Source organism: Argopecten irradians, chromosome 8, assembly GCF_041381155.1.
Source record: "Argopecten irradians isolate NY chromosome 8, Ai_NY, whole genome shotgun sequence".
NCBI lineage: Eukaryota > Metazoa > Mollusca > Bivalvia > Pectinida > Pectinidae > Argopecten > Argopecten irradians.
The window spans coordinates 37,946,688-37,968,076 of NC_091141.1; the positions used below are offsets into that span (position 1 = coordinate 37,946,688).

The 21,389-nt window shown below is 35.2% G+C and overlaps 1 protein-coding gene across 1 annotated transcript; it reads left to right on the forward strand.

Annotated features, from left to right (window-relative positions):
* The first annotated feature begins 5,091 nt into the window (after positions 1-5,091).
* Positions 5,092-20,982, forward strand: LOC138330290 (uncharacterized). Its single transcript, XM_069277786.1, has 4 exons — positions 5,092-6,154; positions 14,205-14,321; positions 16,451-16,592; positions 17,341-20,982. The coding sequence occupies exons 1-4, from the start codon at positions 6,096-6,098 to the stop codon at positions 17,890-17,892; spliced, it is 870 nt and encodes a 289-aa protein (XP_069133887.1). The 5' UTR covers positions 5,092-6,095; the 3' UTR covers positions 17,893-20,982.
* Positions 20,983-21,389: the final 407 nt, after the last annotated feature.

The following is a 21,389-nucleotide window of genomic DNA, read 5'->3' on the forward strand; positions in this document are numbered from 1 at the left end:
ATATTGTTACGATTTTTTTTCATTTGTAAAATGTTGCATTATGACTCTAGAAATCTAATATCATTTAGAAATTTTGCATTATTTTGTGAGTACAGATACATAAGAATTTTTTATTAATGTATAAAAATCATTTCTTCATCTAATGTAATGTTTAAAATGTACATTTGTTATTAAGCAAAATAATAAAGTAGCTGGATTAATTAAGAAGAAATGATAATCTTATCAAAAGCATAATATTATGCACGGTATATTGTAGTCCGATTTAAAAACAAAAGCTATTGGAATTGCTATGATTATCTTTTATCATCAGTATAAAAAGCAGAACTCTTAAGATTTTGTATATTGGTACATTAATTTGGATTTATGATTTGGAATTGGTGGCGCGCCTCTGCGCGTCCAACTCTGCTCAACGGAATCCATGGGATTTTTTTTTTATACAAGTTGTCTTTTATAAAAGCATATATTTTGACATAAAAATAAATAAACATGACTGACATGTAAGAATTTGTTCATTATTGTTTGTGCTGTTAAAATGCTATTACATATATACAATTTTGTATGTAGTTTCCACTAAGGTTCCGCACCCCAAGGGAAGTAACTCTTATAGATTAGTCAGTATTAAACGAACAATGCGTGGAAAGTTCTAATTCTCTTCTTAATTCGCTCCAATGTAGCATGGATGGTACATGACCCAACTCGTCGTTATCAATCTTTCGTTCTCGATATCTAGAAATATATGTCATAATTGCAACTTATAAAACGTGAAGTTTTATTTGCGTAATTCATGGGACGATTAGAGAGATTCCATTCATAAGTCATCTCATCTGTGTGGAGTTTTACATGAATGTGGAAATATAGTAATATTTTATTGCCATTACTGTCTTCGCGAGATATTTTGTACAAATGTACAAGAAAATATTAGACATAAAAACACTTCTCAGAAAGTCTTTTTTTCTACCTGTTTCTACAGAGATGACCAGTACATGTATAGTATATATACTGATAACATGTATTGTATATTACTGATAAGGGGCTTAACTCTAAAATCTCCGCAGGATCTAAACTACTGGCATATAGAAGGAAATCAGAGTTATCGGGATTGTCTACATAATTAAAGAAAAAGAATGAAATGAAACAAACGAACCACGTTGTAAGTAGCTAAATAATTCCAAGTTAATTTATTAATGTTTTAAACGTACTGAAATTTTTTCTATTAAATAGTTAAATATAAATTTGGAATGAAAATGCGTAATAATATGTAATAAAAATATGCATAGTTCGAAAGATCGATTTTTAGTTGTTACATATTATGATGTTAATTTGTTGTGATGTTTATTCCTTCTTTCAAACACAGGTGCTATTCGTACCAATGTGTAATCAAAGCTCCCTTAAACCCTGATTGGCCTGACCGTTAGAACTTCTTAATGCAAATGCGGAAAGTTACAGTGTATAATACCCTTGCGTCTATATTTGTATGATTCCTTTCGAAACTCCCTTCGTTGGTGGATACCAATCGGAACACCTCGCCCACTAATTTCGGAGAAAATGACGAGGTGATCCCATTGGGTGGATACATCATTCTCGGATTCCATCGGCTGTCAATCTATCGCTATACCAACTGAGAGTGAAAGGAAGGGAAGTAACTCTGTTGGATGAGAATGTGGATACATTTGAGATCCTTAATAAGGTAGGTGTTTTCTCTTAGGATACATGCACCAACCATCAGCGACTGTGTCCTTGGCAGTCCCCTTTCGTTGTGACAAGGTTGCAAATTCGTCCTAGGAGGGTGAATGGGAGGAAAGAGGAATTTGTAGAAAAATAACACTCATACAGATATGTTAAAGTTATATGTACCGTGGCTGGGAGACAGACATTTTTATTTATTTTCTACAGTAACTCATAAGCTGTGAAAAATCATTCAAATGGACAGAGAAACATGTAAGATGAATCATAAATGTCAGTTACAACACCGAATTTATACACTGTAAAATTATTGTTTGAATGCCTTATGTACATGTAGATATAGATATAAAATGAAATTGTAGACCACAATTTGGCTTCAAGGTCTGACCGTATGTGCTCATTTCACTGCATTGTGGACGTATTCATGTATATATTTTTTTCCAGTTCTGATTTGTACTTGTAAATCAATGAGATTTACTTATAAATGTAATTCTCAAAAAGTTGGTAACTTTTGGTGTTGAATAACATATCAAAAGCTCTTCTTGATTCACGGGTATGAAAATGTGGCACTTTAAAAATAAAACGAAAAGGTAACTGTTGTTGGGGAATATTGTATCCTTTATAGCGAATGCATAAAAACTGTCACGCGGTTTATGACAGTTCATATACGGACATTTGTGATGTTATTTATTTATTTTAATCTATTCGAACATACTTAATATTCTAAGTTTAGAAGTAAAATACAAAGCTTCATTTTAAGTATTATAGCTGTTTCTTTATAGTGATCTATTGCTTTAAAGTATTTACCTGTGTTTCTTTTAGCTAATCCTTCTTAGCAGTTCTCAATACCGGTATCTCTTGCGTCAGTTAATTAGCGACTTTTGTATATCACGTTTAGATTAAGTGCGGTTTACATGTTTGTTCCTGTAAGTTTTGTATATTATCATTTTGTGTTACTTGTATATTCACTTTAGGCCTAGAAGTGTACAGTTGGATATTTCTCCGCTCCGCACCCGACTGTAATAAATCAGTATATAGAAAATTTCATCTTTGGATTATCCTTTTTGGGATTGCCGTTTTAACCGGGATTCATCCTTTTCCACAGACTACATTAGAGCTATTTCCCCAATAGACTAACTGTAGCACTATGAAAATACTAAAACGTGTCCAGAACTGACACAGGGACAGCAATACCGATTTTCAGTATTAATTTAGACTTGATACTGCCTTGTCGTAATATATATCTAAACTTGTAGAACTTTAAACTAGTAGAAATGACACGGTTTTGAATGTTTGCGACCGATGATGCATTACGCCGAAGAAAATGCGATTGGGATATAATTATAATGTATAGGTCAACTGAGAAATGTCACCGCCGACAGAGCATATATTATATTCATTATTTGAACACTAATTGGTGTTAAGTCGTATATATATATATATATATATATATATATATCTAATAAACACAAAAAATAATTTAAAATAATTTCGCCTTTGGTGCATGCGCAATCAGTACTTCATTCCATATAGAATATAGTGTTACGGTTTTTTTCGGGATGCAATTAATAATTTTTCAAATTTTAAACTTGCAGTAAAATTAAAAGCTCAAACTTTTCGATGTTGGTAATGGTGTAATGTAAGTAACTTTTGTAACTGAAGAAAATAGTAAATCGTCTGCTCCTGTTTTTGATAGTGAAAAAATACCATTTGTTAGCGATGGATTTTTTTTAAGAAACCTTGGTAATTATTTAATCTATGCTAAAAGAAAGTCTTTATTACATATGCCATCACTTTGGTATGTTTATATTTTCTTATTTCTTATTGCTATCTTGGATTATTATTTCTATGATTATATTCTCCGCCATCTTACACTATTCTGATTATAATATTAGTTGTATATATGTTGTAATCCTATATGCTGAATAGTGTATTTGGAAAAGAAATTTGAAAAAAAAAAATGAAAATTGACAAAAAATCTTGAATCATGTTGCAATTTAAATACATACATTATATTGCAATATATTTTATATAAGTGCGTGCAACAGAGGTAATAAACAAGCTATGGACAGATGGTTTTTAAGCAGTTTTATTGTATTGTGTAATTAATTAGAGTTTCTCCCGTCTGATCAGTTCATTCTCACCTACCAAACTAGACGGTAATTACTCAATTATCTTTTTTATTTGCGGATATTAAGTTTGCACAAATTAACTTGTCCTTTTAGCGAAACTGATTTCCCCGCAATTAAAAGCAACTATAAAGTTCCCAGGTTTTTTTTTTAAACTAAACTTTTCTAATAGCCGGGAAACAAATGAAGAACATTTCATAAGAAACCATTTTGAAACCATACGAAAAATACTTTATTGAGATTATGTCGGGTTTCCTCCGGCCTGATACATATCAGTTATATATGTAATATATTTCACGTAACCATTATACAGTGTAACTCGGTTAACCCGAACTGACCCTTCTCCCCGATTCCTATCAATATTTATTTGTCAAGATTAGGGGAGACTACGGCTACAGTACTGTAACAGTAGTTTCTTATATACAATGCTTGGTGCAAAGATTAGAGAAAACCCGGACACCATACCAAATTTTGTAAGTCATGAATCTTACATTTATGTAGCTGCAATGACGTAGCTCTGAACGACAGAAGAAAGATTTCGACACAGAGTCAGGGATATATTCGTTCTACACTTATGGTACCAGCTAGAGGAAAATCACCTTATGGCAGGGTTGAGGAAAACGGACTACCAGATGTATTATGTCTAAATTCACACTTATGGTACCGGTTAGAGGAAACTCGGATACACCGATTGTATTATGTCTAAATCACACTTATGACCAGGGTTAGAGAAACTCGAGTTACACTGTATAATGGTCACGTGAAATACATTACATATATAACTGATATGTATCAGTCCGAATATCTTATATCGGAACTGTAGGTATTAGACATACCTGACAATGAACATATTTAAGAATGCCTATATCTGGTACCTGGATCAGAGGAACATCGGAATTCATTTGGTATCTAAGTATCCATCTAAGAACCAGTAATTTTTATATGCAATAACACATTGTAACCATAAGAGTAAATATTACCATAACCTAAACAAGCCGATAGGCTTTCAATTGGTGTTAGACTGGTGAGATAGATTTTAGAAAGTAGGATTCCGGTAAACTTCACCTTTAAAAACATTTACTGTTTGAATGTCTCGGTTTGATACAAGGGTCAAGGGAAACTCGATCATTATTCTTACTAGAATGTACGCCTAGTAAACAAAGACATGACACAAATTATACACAAATGATTGACTTTCTTCCCATTGTTTTAACACACCTGTCTAAGCACACCACATCATTACGTGCGAATGAATAATTGATCTTATGTGTGATCAGGCAAACAATGGCGGATTGATATCCGAAGTCCAGCCCTTGTAACAGCTTGGTACAGGAGGGGGTTTCCCACGGGCGAATTTTTGCGCGTGCTGAATTATTGATAGATCTCGTCTTGACTTATACCCCTTGGTTATGCGTAGCTCCCTGGACTGACTAGCCGTCTGTCCGTATCGATAGCGTTACCTGTTCACGGCAAACGAGAATGTATTGATTTTTGTCCGTGTAAAAACTCAGTAGTAACAGCTGTTGTTAAAAGATGGCTAAACCTCCACATGCGTTATAATTTCTCAGTGATTTTTACGTGTATGTTTATACCACGACAGCGACGACCACGCCCAATACCAGGTCCCGATTTGGACATAGATCGGGTGTGCTCGATTTACCAACCGCTTTCTGCATATGACGTCGTTGGTTTAGTGCTAGACGGGGTACTCTGTGTTTATAACTTGGATAGTCTAGCTCTTCTGTGGAATGTCATACATGTACTAGCGTTCGAGGAGATTGAAAATAAGTGTTATCATTGTCACGTGTGTACGGGGATTTAAAATCAATCGGATTCGGTAAATGATATATGTATATATTTAGTTTATATAAGGTAGCGTGTCAGGGCGTGCGTATATATAATATACTGTGAGCTTCCAGCTTATAGAATATAATGAACCTATCGGATTCACTTAATGATACAAACATGGAATTATAAAGATTGTGTATTGTTGCAAAAGCTTATATGATGAGTTGACCAACCGAGTGCGACCTATACACCGTACACAATTTGAGGATTTAAAACACTCACAAAATCTAAATATTCAACTTGGACAAGAAGTACAACTGATGAGAGTAACAACAGCAAATCAACAGTGAACACATCGCATCATCAATGCTGTCAAAATAACCCAAGGTTGTTTGTGTGGTAGCAGAAAGTACCTTTTTGTTGATCAAAAAAACCACGCCGCGTATTGTAGAAAGAGTTGTTCTTGTATTGTGATTTGGAATAATATGGTTTCGTATGGGATTTGGAATCAGCAAACAGGTTACAATCAACCAAAGGACAAAGGATAGCCCCAGGTAAAATAAGACCTCGTTTTTTACTTATAGACTGTTAACTTGTTTTAATTAAACAATTTGATGCAACACTCTCTATACCTCTATGAAATTTAAAACATGCTTCCAATGATATAACGCCTTTAATTAGAAATGTTTCATTGTTGCTTTTGGAATCTTTAACATGCTTTCCTACTGAACAATTTTGAATTGAAGACTTTCATCAATTAAACAAATACTGATCTGGGCTGTGGAACTGTTTTTGGTAGTTCACTAAAGCAGTAGTTAGATAGTGACGATATTCAACAGTTTACTTCTTGCCTGATTATATCATATGACAATGATTGACCCAGTATTTCAAACGGGAGCCATACATATCTATATATTAGAGAAGTGACAAAATGCATGGTAAAACCAGGGTTCGAACCCGGGACCCTACGAACACAACCCGAAAGGAGTGCCAGACGAGGCTGCTTACTGGTCACAGGCAATCGATCTGATGTAGAACTGAAACGCTCTTCCCTTCATTCAGTCACAGGCTTTTGGCTCTATATGTATATTTGCGGACAACTTTATATCAATGTGTAATACTAGGCAATACTGATCCTGTATTACTCTTATATAGTTGTCCATATATCTATTGAGTCAAAAACCTGTGATTCAGTCTGTACCTCGTAGACTACAGACTCTGGGCCCGGCACCATAAAAATATTCTCAGACAGATTTTTTACTCAAGTATATGATTTTCCATATGCTTGAGTAAAAAATTTGTCCGAGAAAGTTTTATGGTGCCGGGCCCTGGTATCTCTTCTTAAGATTTTCACCTCACTTAAGACAAAGGTTAGTCACAAGATCCAAACTTAAGAAGGACTTAGTGAAATGCACGACACGACTGGTGTTCGAACACATAACCCATGAGAACACTAGCCTAATATCCTACTGGTCATGGGCAATCAATACACCCCTCTCGTTTTCCATGACAATTGAAGAGAGTCACTGTTACTATAACTTTCACACACCTTACCACATCCTCGATATTCCAGTGGTTCCACATCCTCAATATTCCAGGGGTTCCGATCACTTAGGATCACTACACCCCTGGACTATATCATAGTAAAACTGGAGGCAACAGAACAGAACATGTAATTTAGTCATTTGATGTACATCAAAAGAGCCGTATAACGGTACACTGTGGTTGACTGTGTTGCTTTGATGTTAGGCGTCGCTCTCTCTGTAGTCTTCATAGGGAATCTTTGCTGCCCTGTGATTGGTCAAATGTTTTCCGCTGAGCTGCCTTCAATTTCACTATGAGATAGTCCAGGGGTGTAGAGATCGTAAGTGATCGGAACCCCTGGAGTATCGAGGATGGGTGTTCCGATCACTTACGATATCTACATCCCTGGACTATCTCATAGCAAAACTGAAGGCAGCCCAGAGGTAAAATTCAGAACCAATCACAGACCAGAAAAACAAAAATCCGTGAAGATTACAGAGAAAGCGACACTAACTTCAAAGCCACACATGAACCACAGTGTATCGTTATATGGCTGTTTTGGTGTACATTAAAGGACTAAATTTTCTCCGTGACAGTCTAGGGGTGTAGACATCGTAAGTGATCGTAACCCCTGAAGTTTCGAGGATGACAGTGCCATTACTCTGCAAGGTATATATCACACATCCAAAACAAATATAGATTCCTATATTTGCATCCCTTCTTCCTTCCATCATAATTTGAAATGATTATTCATCAATATCGATTTAACCTTGCAAATACATACACACTTTTCCGATTATCCCAAGAAACTAGTTCGTTGTCGAATTTATGCACGACTGAGAATCTGTATTATAGGGTTCATTACCTCATAAACGATTAACTCGGATTTGCTCTTATCGCAAACGACATAAGTGGCCTCGCTTTTATGTCTTTTGCCACACAAGGCGTTTCGAAACGGACATGTTGCCGGATGGAAAGACAAGGAAGGGCATAAACTTGTAAAAGATAGATTGGAAAATAGATTTTCAGAAAGAATCGCACCTTACTGCACAAGTTCAATCAATATGTACTTCAGTCAGCAGATGGTTCGAGACTATCGATAGATCGATAAATAGTTTACGCCCTTTACACGCAATATTTACCTGACGCATTTGATCGTTATTTGTTATGATGCGCCTTCTGGTTGACCTAAATATAAATAGATCTTCAGTCTATATTAAGTTTCATAATGTCATTAACACAAAGCACGCTACTATTGTAATTTCTGTGCCTTATTACGGGTTATAATGGAGAAATAATAGCCTATAATGATTTGGTAATTCAGATTGATATACTGGACCGGAAGCACATGTCGTTACTTCCTATGTACCATTCTCGAATTTGACCACTGGCCGAGTTTCTCGTACAGGTACCTGGTTCGTTTTTAAAAAAAATGACCTGTTGTAGTCCTTAATATTTCACGTATCATGTACTAGAACATGTCATTATTTAATAAAAAAAACCGAGCCAGGTACCTGTGGTTTTTCGTAATACATTCACCACAGGCTTTTGACCAGATAACATAGGCACAAGTATTACACATGTATAGAGGTGTCCGTATATCCACACACAGGGGTTTCAAGATAAACCAATGAAAATAAAAACAATCCAGAGTAGAAACAATATATTAATATTTTCATTAGTTAATCTTTATAAATCCATGTGATACACAGGAATTTGTCAATCTGTCAATAATATATGATAGCAAAAATTTGTATATACCCCCATATATTATATAAAACACAATATTTTCATACAGTATTTACAAAGTTTATAGGGGGTACATGTATTTATATATATATATATATTTATGCTATATATTATTGACAGAACGTCAAACTCATGTGGTGGTATATTACTAGAGTCAAAAGCCTGTGCATTCACGAGAAAAATGCTGTGTTTAAATTCTTTCATTTATTATACAGCCCGAAAACTCTACAAGATATCTGACATGCTTGTTTATCACATACAGTTTATAACCCATTAATATTGTGTTATCAACTGTGCATAATATCCCTAACGTCATAAGAGCTCAAATTTTTCACGGTTTTATATTTTTTATCAGAAGGTCAAGCAAACTTTGAAAATCAATACGATCTTCTACGCATCAAAATATTATTACAGGTAAGAGTTCTTGATGCACAAGTAAGACTTCTTGAAAGAATCGATAACTGTTCCTGGGTTGCATTGCTATTTCAAAATAAAAGGAGGGTTGTTGATTTAGAGTCCTGTGGTGTCAGGAATGCAGTAGGAATTATTTTGTTGATAACAGTGATCTTCCGAGATGATTCCGAGATCGCGGACAAAGCCGAGGTTTTTCATTATCTTTATAATTGACTATTATGTGACCTTTTGATACTTTTGGTTTCTGCTCAGCCGGTAGATCTTCAGACAATACAGACAATACAATCATGACAATGCAAAGGCATCAAGATGGCCGAGTGATACACGTGTCGTAGTGACATTCACTTTGCCTCTGAATTGCGACGGCCTAGTGACCAATTTTCGACTATAATGTAGTTTCCCCACCCTGACTTTTCATCACCCGTCTTACAGGTGGGGGGAGGGGGGCAATCAGTCGGGCTGCAGATGCTTTAGCCAATCAGTGCCTTCGTTACTCTATTCTACTGCACCAGTTATTAGCCTACTACCAACGTGTCTATCGAGTGAATGAATGTAATCAGGAACACATATTGTAACGGCGCTGTAATATGTCTTTAGCATTTAAAAGAGAGAGAGAAAAAAAAACAAAGCTTGAAGCATCAAATATCAATATGTGGTATAGTTGAAAACAACAGTCATAGATTGTCTATATACGTATCAGGCCCATTATTTGACTAGAAATCTTTTGCAGCTAGCAAACATCATAATTTTGGAATCAGATTTTGTAACGAACAATTGTAATACTTTCCGTATCTTTATGGAAAAAAAAACTTTTTTTTTGTTGTACAAGCAATAAATCTTTGCTTTCGAGAAATTCCGTGGATTTTTGTTTACGACGCGTATTGGAGATCCCAATACGCACCCCCTTCCACCCATGGACCCCTCCAAACCATAACTTATTGAACTTATTGAATATACTACCAATACAGGGGACAAACGATTATTATCATCTTTCAGCCAACGCACTGTTGACAAGGCATCAACCATATCATGGATAGTTTAGTTATATCACATACCATATCGGATTTACAAAGTCACAGAAAGCCCAAATAAACAAACCTTATTGAAATTCACAGATTCTAGGTCGAGCAGAAGATAACTACATGTGAAACAAATCTTTCGAAAAGAGAATTGTGACGGCGATATTACATACCAGATACGCGGCTCGCTGCCAGGCATCACGTGATTGCCAATCGGCACCCGAATTAATCAATAAATCAATGAGTTTTTAAGAATATTTAATCAATGTGTACACAAGTTAAATATCTGTTACAGATAACATCGATGTCACGTGGTACCGACAATGTCACGTGGTACCGACTGACACCTACATGTACTTTATCCCATAAAGTATATATATTTATATATATATTTATATCTGTATATATTTATATATTACTGACTTTACCATGGAAACGAATTCATCGTTTTAAGAATCACTTTCATATGGACATATTTTTCATTCTATAAGATGGCTTTTTCACGTTCAATAAGTTTTTGTCACTGGCGTATCAGCTAGGATCATTTTCAGTAATGACATTGGCAAAACAGTCGAATGTATTTATAAACTGATATAACTGATGTTTTTGTCGTCACGTTAGAAGAATATCATTATTTAAAGAGAGAAAATATTGATATAGCCAAACGCCTGTGATTGTATATAGTTTGGTTACACTAACATTATAGCTATTTTATGGGTTACTTTCTTTTTGTTTGATTTATGGGATGCGTTCACTGGTATGACTAATATTTATTTTTCATTGCCTTTTTTCCGCTAACGATCAGTTTATGGCATTGACGCTGATTTACAATTTTCATAAACATAACAGATTATCTATGAGACAAATCAACATGCTAAGACGCAATCGGATCCCCTCGGAAAAATTTCCGGAAATCTTCGGAAATACATGATATATTTCCGAAGATTGACGGAAATGACTCAGAGATGTCGCGATTGGCCAAGACACTAGTTATTGTAGATCTTCGTCAAATTCCATCATACTGAAACGTTACATGTATTTCTGGAAAAAAAAATACCATAATATGGCACTCGTGATTGTGTTGCTTACAGAATGTCAATCGAAACACCTCATCATTTTCTACGATTTCTTCGATACCCCAGTGGTTACTTTCACTGTCGTTATACGCAACGACAGTGAAAGTAACCCCCGCAGTATCAAGGATGTCAGTATCTAGAATAACAAATAAACATCACTAAAATCTGGCTTGATATTTTTTCTATCTCTGAGACATCATGTCTGTCATAAGTTTCAAACTAGGGAGAGATAACCTAGTATTATTGAAAATCCTTCTGAGAAAATCTTATCAATAACTAAAGGTCTGGTGATCAGTATAAGAGGTTCCCGACGATAATGTATAAGGGCAATTAATTAAACCTCTACAAAGAATGTTTGAAGCTTTATATCGACTTTAAGGACATGCCTGTAGATATGTAAACATTATTTGAATCTTCGCCTTATAATAGCGACAGTTTATAACCATAACGAATGGTCAAAGTACACAAATTGTCTCCTTATTACCTATCCTACCGATATATACAAATACTACCTGCAATCAAGACTCATAAATCTTAGGCACCTGTCAGTACTTAAAGACGAGAGATAAGAATATTTTGGACCATATTTCTGACTAGAGAAGGTTAGAAAAGGATCCAGAACTGACGGGGGCTGTTATAGGGAGACCGTCAAGTATTTTATTATAGGCACAGTTAAATATATTACCTATCAATATATGGGTTTGTATGTTTTACGCCCTATCAATAGCTAACAAACGAGCCTAGATGTAAAACGTGAAAAATGGAATGTCAGACCACAGGCGCTTGGCTCTATACATCAGTAATACTGGACTACATATTATATATAAATAGATCTATAAAGGCAAGCGCCTGTAGTCAGATACCTTAGTCCACAGGGATCTGAGCATTACCTATCGTATATATCAATTTCGACCTGCCCGAAGTGCCCAAAGACTATTTTTAGACATTTTAGGGTCCCCTATTTTTGATCTAGACCCCTAAAACGTCTAAAAATGGTCTGACGTATAGTACTATATATGTACATAATATGATTTTACCTATTTTTTATCTAGACTCCTAAAAGTCTAAAAATGGACTATGGGCACTGATCAAAATTGATATGCACTCTAACTAATTCTCATATCCCTGTGGTCAACACAGCCCATTTGTTTGTTCTTTTATCCATAAACTATAACAAAGAAAAAGACCAACCAAAAGGATACAGTTTAACCACAGGGATCTGAGAATTAGTTACAGTTTATATACTTATGGACCCATCAAAGTGCCATAAGACTATTTTTATACGTTTTAGGGTATGTTTATTTTAAATGTAGAATAGGATTTTTACCGATTTTTTTTATCTAGACCCCAAAATGGTCTAAACTGATGGTCTTAGGGTACTCTGGTGGGTCCATACTTATAAATCTAAACTATAACTAATTCTCAGATCCCTGTAAGTTTAACTTGTATTGTGAAAACCTACTCTTTTCTAGCCTCGAACCCCGTGTATTAAAACCTGTGTAATCCGGAAATCTGGCTATACCAACCGATTATGCTGGTCTCGATGAAATCCGGTTTACACAAGTTACACTGTATTTGCATTCCTTTGACATTGTGTTGAAATTGCTGGAGAAATTTTGATAAACACTTGACACAGACAGCTAGAATTCCCCACAGGAACATGGCACGAATTTTTTAACCAATAGTATACATATATATATTACAGTATAATATATATATGTATACTGTTGGTTAAAAAAATCGTGCCAGGTCCCTGTGGAATTTCCCTATAGGTATTATCTTAGTCCGCTAAACCTGCCTATATTATTAGGTTTTTTTTTGCCTTAAATATATTAGACAAAAAAAAAAACCTAATAATATAGGCAGGTTTAGCGGACTAGTATTATCTCAAAGGTGTGGTCAATTTTATCAAGAGCTGTGATGATCTGTGCTCTTAGGTGTGGGTGTTTGTAACCAGTTTTATATAGGTGTTATGTAAGTAATAAACTGATTGTAAAGTCGACTCTAAACATGAACCTGCATAATTAATTTATTCAAATTATTAAGAAATTATCTGCTTGTGAATATCTACTAGCTAATCGGAACACCCTGTACCAGGGCATTTTAAAAGTATATGTGTTTATCTGTCATCAAAACATATGAAATCACTTAACTGGTGTACCAAATGTCACGCGCATGCTCAAAAAAGTGTATATGCGTGAATTATCAATGCATCATTGTATTACGTAAGTTCGAATAACATTGGAAAGTATTTCATTTTGCATTAGGAAAATCATTTTGTCAACGTACTCCGTTTTGGCAGAGTGTTACAGAGTTAACTTCCTTGTTGGTTGGTTTACATTGTCACATTATTATTTTGTCAACGAAACTCATGTCATTTATTCGCAGGATCAGACAAAAGATTTTAAAATTGTCACATTGAAACGATTCAAGTCTTTAATCTTTTATGAATATTCACTATATATGACATTTCAAGACGTTATTTTCTTCATACATTATGCATTTCCATCACATCAACTCGCCTATGATCTCATATGATCAAACACAATAAAATGCATAACGAATTTGAAGAAGCCAACCAAAACATACAAGAAAATGTATAACACAGGCCGACTGCAGTAGCATCAACTCGGAGAAATTTCCGACAATCTTCGGAAATTCCGAAGATTGTCGGAAATGACTACCAAATAGAGAGGTAAGGGGAGGTAACCAGACAGAAACTTTACTCGGGTTATCTAAATTTTACTGCAGAAACCATTTAATGCAAGAACGTTCTTAACATCATAATATGATAGAAATACTAATTCTCCATTTTTTTGTAGAAGCACGGTGATCGTATTTAGTAAGGAGGACGCGGAGAGTGTACTACAAGGGGAGGAAACTGGCACCTATCTTCTTTACAGGGACCATGACACGGACAGACTCTATCTGTCCTTAAGGTAATTCAATGTCATTCTCAACACAGATGAGTTGATTTCAAGGTCAAGTTTGAAGCCAAGGTCATTTTCTAGACAATGAATTTACTTACAAGGAAATACGTTATCGTGGTCTACACCTAGATCAAATTCTGAACTAAGGCCAGGTTAAAAAACAATGTCATTTTAAAAATCAAGATCATTTTCAAACTGAAAGTCATTTTGAAAATCAAGTTCATTTTCAAGACAAAGTCGACGGTCTACATTCTAAACCAAAATCATTTTCCAGGAAAAAACAAGGGCAGATTCTCAACAAAATCCATGTTTCATCCAAGGTCAAACTCATAAAGGTCAAGATCTACACCAAGCTTAGCCAAGTCATGTCATGACTTCAATACTTTGTTTGTTTGTTTGTTTGATTAATTAACGTCCTATTAACAGCTATGGTCATGTAAGGACGGCCTTCCATGTATGCGGTGTGTTGCGTGTATGTTGTGCGAGGTGCGTGTTTTGGGAGACTGCGGTATATTCATGTTGTGTCTTCTTGTATAGTGGAACTGTTGCCCTTTTTATAGTGCTATATCACTGAAGCATGCCGCCGAAGACACCAAGCAACACACCCCACCCGGTCACATTATACTGACAACGGGCGAACCAGTCGCCCCAGTCCCTGTGTGCTGAGCGCTAAGCAGGAGCAGAAACTACCACTTTTATAGACTTTGGTGTGTCTCGGCCAGGGGACAGAGCCCAGAGCCTTCCTCACAGGGGCGAACGCTCAACTTAAGGCCAAAAGTGAGGCAGTAAGACAATATTCAACATCGAGGTCATTTTTATAGCGACCTCAGATCAAAGTCTATATACACAACAAAGATATTGTCTATAGAAAGACTATGCTATACACACATGTGATGTTCTGAAACAAGGTCATTGTCTAAACCAAGGTCAAGGTCTTTGCAGAGGTCATGTTCTATACACAGGTTAAAATATAAAAAAATGTCATATTTTTAATCAAGGGTAGTGTCTAACACAATGCCATTTTTTAACTTGACGATCTATCATCTAAGATCATGTTATAAAATGTTATAAACCAAAGCAAAGTTTTATAGCAAGGTCATTTACTTACCACAGGCGTTTGGCTCTTTAGACATTTTTCTTTTCTCTATAAATGTAATACAGTATTACATATATATAGAGAGAAAAATGTCTATCGAGCCATTTCGGTATAAAGGTCAGGGTACCCTTTGTATGACAAGGTCATTTTCTAAACTAAATTCATGGCATATACCAGGCTGAATTCAAATGATATTTGCCTTTGAAGTGCGGCATTTGAAATTATTGAACTCTTTTAATAAATTCAATATCAGTGAAAATCCTTCCAGTAATTTATTACATAAACCACCTAACCCGCGGTTATATATACTCACTGGACAGTTACACACGTACACTTTTATTTTCTCCACATCTAGACTGACATAGAAATTATCATACAATTAGTGACTCTGGCTATGAATACAGTAAGTTAATACAAGGAATGAATAACATGAAAGGATGATACAGTATTAACCGAGATCAGGGAAAATTGACCTGATTAAAAATTACGAACGTTTAAATTATACAGAACAGAGAAGACATTGAACCTTATGTGATATCGTGAATCTTTGTCAATCGCAGAAGAAAAATAGCTTCGTTCATAAAGTGAAATTCATGTTAGGTCATCGGAATTTAGCTTTGGACGAGACATCCAACTAGGACGTTTTAAGAGTTGTGACAAATATTTCTGTTAGAATGTCAAATTTCAATGTAAGACCAAGGATAAACATCTTGATAGTTTTTAGAAGGTAAATGTGACAAATCAGACAGATCTGGATATTGGGACTTTAACAGCATCGCTCATTATTATTGTTTTGGAAAAAAATAAGTGCCAATAAAGAAAACCATCACCTACGGTGGCAATCGGTGCCGTCTTGCAACGGCCTTGAAATGTGACTGTGGGACTGGGGATTAATGGTGTAGTGTCTGAACACCTTACCCACTTGGTCCACGGTTATACCTATATAAAAGTCCTTCATCCATATCAAAATCATATATATTATATCTAGCGTTAGAAGATAATCACCACATCAGTTTGTTTTACTTTTAATTTTTGTTGTCAGATCCAGCGATTATGTCGAGCACCATCGAGTAAATTTCGAGGACAACCTTTATTATATGGACAATCAGCCATACCCCTATATCGACTCCATCGTCCTGTATCATCAGAAACATCGACTAAACGGGACAAAACTCACTCACCATGTAAGTATTATCAAACACATCGACTAAACGGGACAAAACTCGATCACCATGTAAGTATCACCAAAAAAACTTCGACTAAACGGGACAAAACTCACTCACCATGTAAGTAATATAAAACATCGACTAAACGGGACAAATTCCCTCACCATGTAAGTAATAAAAAAAACCATCGAGTAAACGGGACAACACTCACTCACCATGTAAGTAATATAAAACATTGACAAAACGGGACAAAAATCATTCACCATTTAAGTAACATAAAAAAACATCGACCAAACGGGAATAAACTCACTTACCATATAAGTAACAATAAAAACATCGACTAACGGGACAAAAAAATCACACACCATGTACCAATTGCAACAACACGTCGTCTTAGCGGGACAAAACTCGTCAATCATGTAAATCCTCTTAACCATCGAGTTAATGGTACTTTGAATCTCTTATTGTTTAAGCACCATGCATAATCTCGAAATAACGAGACCAAAATCAATCTCCATGAAAGTAATATCAAATCTTGACAGTGCAATATTGTACGTAAATAATAAATTGTATGTTGATGAAAACCACTGGGTCACTGTTAAGCCGCCTTGCAGGAATCAGTTGTGGTAATTATACATGTAGTTACACCGGGAAATAGTTTTAGCTGTTATCACGAAGGCAACTTAATTGTATACTCTTAGCCCTGAAATCATAATTTAAGCTTTTTAAGTTTTTTCCCTAATAAAAATGATGTGCTCTATTTCAGGCGCAATTAAGTGCAAGAACGGTCAAGATGTTTACTATGAAAGTGACAGCGCGAAATGGTAATGTCGTCAGAGACGCGGATAGTGTGACGTCAGATGAGGACGACGAGGAGGGCGATGACGTCAGAATTCCCGGAATAGAACACACAAATGACATGGTGCTCGGCAGACAACGAATAAGTAAGTCTAGTGGACGCTTGTGGATGTCGGGGATGCAGAAATCTCTAAAGCGCATGTCTGTTAGTGAGTCATATGACCTTCAAGATGGCAGCTACTCAACACGTGATCAGTCGGATTCATTGTTCAGAGGAAATGGTCACGTGACTCCTTTAGCAGCAGACGATTCTGACGAGTCCGACGACCTTGACGATGTGCGTGAATACATTTTCGAAACCGAGGCTGGAATCGGAGAAGAAAATAGTGCGACGGATAATAATAACGTTTCCGGTCGGTATTCCGGATATACTGTAGACGCAGATGACATCGAATTGTGCGAGGACGGATTCTCGTCGCTAGGAAATGATTCTAATATAATATACTGTAGCCATTTATAGTAGATAGTCATTAGAACTTAAAATTATTAGCATATGCATGCATTAATATGTACTTATTACCCCCAAAGTCCTGCTCATACTATATTATGACGATGACGTCACAGCTTGGTATGAAATAATTGACAGCTTTAATTTAGCCTAATAAATACATTCTACCTAATATATTTACCTATAATTCAATTTTGCTTGTTACGAGCATTTCCATTGGCTTAAAAATTTACTTTATCAGCCCATAAAGGCAAAAATGGCGTCGCCGTTTGTAACGTCGCTTCTGATTGGCTGAGATGACGGCGTAATAATTTCATAGACAAAAGAGTCCCAAAATGAATTTTAAATGTTGAAGAGATTATCTTTAGTAAATTGAATTATAAGGATTAATTTGAATAGATTTTTTATGTTATGGAGATATAACACAAAAATCTGAGTGTACTCTCATCATAAACCGCTTCGCGGTTTATTTAGAGTACACTCAGATTTTTGTGTTATATCTCCATAACATAAAAAATCTATTCAAGTTAATCCTTAAATGTAAGTTAAAAGGATGCTATACATTTATTGAAATAGGGTTTACTTTAAGTATGATATACATATGCATATGATTTTACCAAATTATACATATAATCACGTTATTAACAGATATTTTAATTCTGCAGAAATTCGAGATACACAATGGAACTCCACATATAACGAGGTCGATCGGACCATCAATAGTTCCTCGAATTACCGATTCTCGGTATAGACGTTGGATCATTTGAGTTTTATCGCTCCGTGCCGTTATTGCAGGTATCTCGTAATAAACGATGTCGTAATATGTGGAGTTTACTGTAGTTTCCAAGTACTCACTATATTTTCCAAACAATCTAGATACAACTAACCGATATTCCTACTTGAGTATAATAAAATGAAGAAACACTTTGTACCAAAAATGAAATCGTAACTATGCACTGATATTTGACATGTATTGGCGTCAATCATTTCATAGGACTTATTTTTTGACGTTTGCATAATTTTACCCAAACGTAAAATACAAATACCGATAATTTGATTTGACAGATTTGATACATTTTCTTTTAAAAGTTTTCAAAAATCTTGCCTAAGAATTCTCCCCGTATATCTTTTATTATGTTTTACCTATAATAGAGACATTTACATATACTTACAAAGTTACGTTACTTATACTCGATACTAACATTATAAGGGAAACATGGTGTTTTAGATTTTAGAATTGAATACATGTTACCTATAAGATCTTATTACAATAGAAATCAACAGGTTGTCATTTGTATTATTACCGAATTTAACGTCCAATTTAATTGTGAAATATTATATTAAATGTGTTTTTAAATTACACTAACATTTATATTTTGATATAAACCTCACTTGATAGCGTAGGTAGTGCATTGATTGTAAATTGGGATTAATATGTCTCTGCTCATGCGCACAGGTATTAATTGTTACGTCATTATTTTACGTGAAAAAAACAAAAACTCACCCCTGTTCGATGCAACCAGACGCTTGATGCATCGTAGAAGTTAGCAAGCATTTGGTTGACTTAGACAACGTTTTTACCCCACAAAATGACGTTTTACTCACGAAAAAATGACGTAACAATCAATACTTTTCATAACAATCTGCATTACATAATTTTGTTGTTAGCTCACGTGTGTCCAAAATACCCTCGTCATTTGAGATTTTAGATGACATTTCCGGCAATACACTATGCAAATACATGTTTTTCATATTCATTATCTTAGAGTTACCGCCCCTTGTCACCATTACCCGGTGAAGAATCTAAAAGAATTGATGAAATTGCAGCTTTTTATATTTGTAAGCCAATATTTTGTGGCTTCGAAAATGGGAAAATTAACATATAATTTTAAAAGTCAATAAACTGCCGAATGGAGTCATGAATATAATATTTATTAAGTATTAAGTTTTATTATGTGAGGTGGTGATATGGAAAACGTTCCAAAAACGCCAAAAATATGAGGCTAATACATAATGGCTGAAATAGACTTTAACAGTCATAACCTTTTATAGACAATTACATTCATGTTCTTTTTCAGCAGATTGCATTGGTGCTAGGTTTCTAGCTCTAAATAACATCTGTACATATCTGGTTTTGTGTGGCTTAAAGATGCTCCACCGCCGACAGAGCATAAATGATATTAATCATTTGAACAATAATTGGTGTTTAATCGTGTATATATATGCCTAATTAACACAAAAAATAATATAAAATAATTTATTTCGCCTTTGGTGCATGCGCAATCAGTACTTCATTCCATATAGGATATAGTGTCACGGAATTTTTTCGGGATGCAATTAATTATTTTTCAAATTTTTAACTTGAAGTAAAATTAGAAGCTCAAACTTTTCAATGGTGGTAATGGTGTAAAGTAAGTAACTTTTGTAACTGAAGAAAAATACTAAATCGTCTGCTACCGTTTTTTATAGTGAAAAAATACCATTTGTCAGCGGTGGAGCATCTTTAACTAAGCTAGACATAGATCTCTATCAAAATGTCTACTTTTGCAGGTCCTCATAAGCATGCACATCTGTCACTTGTTTTTCATTGGAATGTGAATAATGAATGTCATTACTCTGAGATGAATGTTAAATAATTAAATTTAACTTGTAACAAGCATTGTCATTGGTTTGGAAATTTATGTTGTCATCTCATAACGTAAAATATGACGTCACCGTCTGTAATGTCGCCTCTGATTGGCTGATACAACGGCGTAATTATTTCACGGAAAAAAGAGCCCCTAAGAAAATTGGAATTTCAGCGCTAAAGGGTTTATGTAGAGTAAAGTCTACGCAACATAAAAATATAAAACCCTTAAATATCACTTATGAAATTGAACATTATATCCATTTCAGCATAGGGTATCGGCAAAAGTTTCTAACTAAAGGTCCTTTGTAACACTAAACATTTAAACACATATAGACTGTTGGTTGGTAAAAAGCGCCTAACCCCTGTGTTGTTGTGTACCTTTGATAGCATCTTTATATCACAATCATGTAAAACAATATACAGCCTGTATAAATATACTCAAGACACGTATTAAAATATTTTTAAAATAATAACTTTGTCGTTTACTTTTATTGATTTTCGATCAAACACTTCGTTCAAAGTGGCACTTTACGGTAATTAAGGCGGTGTCTGATTTGCTCATCGTTCAAAGTGGCACTTTACGGTAATTAAGGCGGTGTCTGATTTGCTCATCCTCAAAACTCCAGGGGTTCCGATCACTTACGACCTCTTAACCCCTAGACTTTCCCATAGTAAAACTGGAGGCAACAGAACAGAACAGGGAACTTAGCCCTTTGATGTACTTCAAAAGAGCCGTATAAGCGTACACCGTTGTTGATTGTGCGGCTTTAAAATAGGGCGTCGCAAAGAACATGACGAGACCTGTGATTGGTTCAGATTTGTCCCCTGAGCTGCATTCAGTTTCACTATGAGATAGTCCAGGGGTGTAGAGATCGTAAGT

Excerpts from the sequence above, each read along its gene's own strand:
- LOC138330290 (XM_069277786.1), top strand. The coding sequence starts at position 6,096 with ATGGGATTTGGAATCAGCAAACAGGTTACAATCAACCAAAGGACAAAG. Across the intron at positions 14,322-16,450 it reads AGACTCTATCTGTCCTTAAG|ATCCAGCGATTATGTCGAGC; the intron begins GTAATTCAATGT and ends TTTTGTTGTCAG. Across the intron at positions 16,593-17,340 it reads GGACAAAACTCACTCACCAT|GCGCAATTAAGTGCAAGAAC; the intron begins GTAAGTATTATC and ends GCTCTATTTCAG.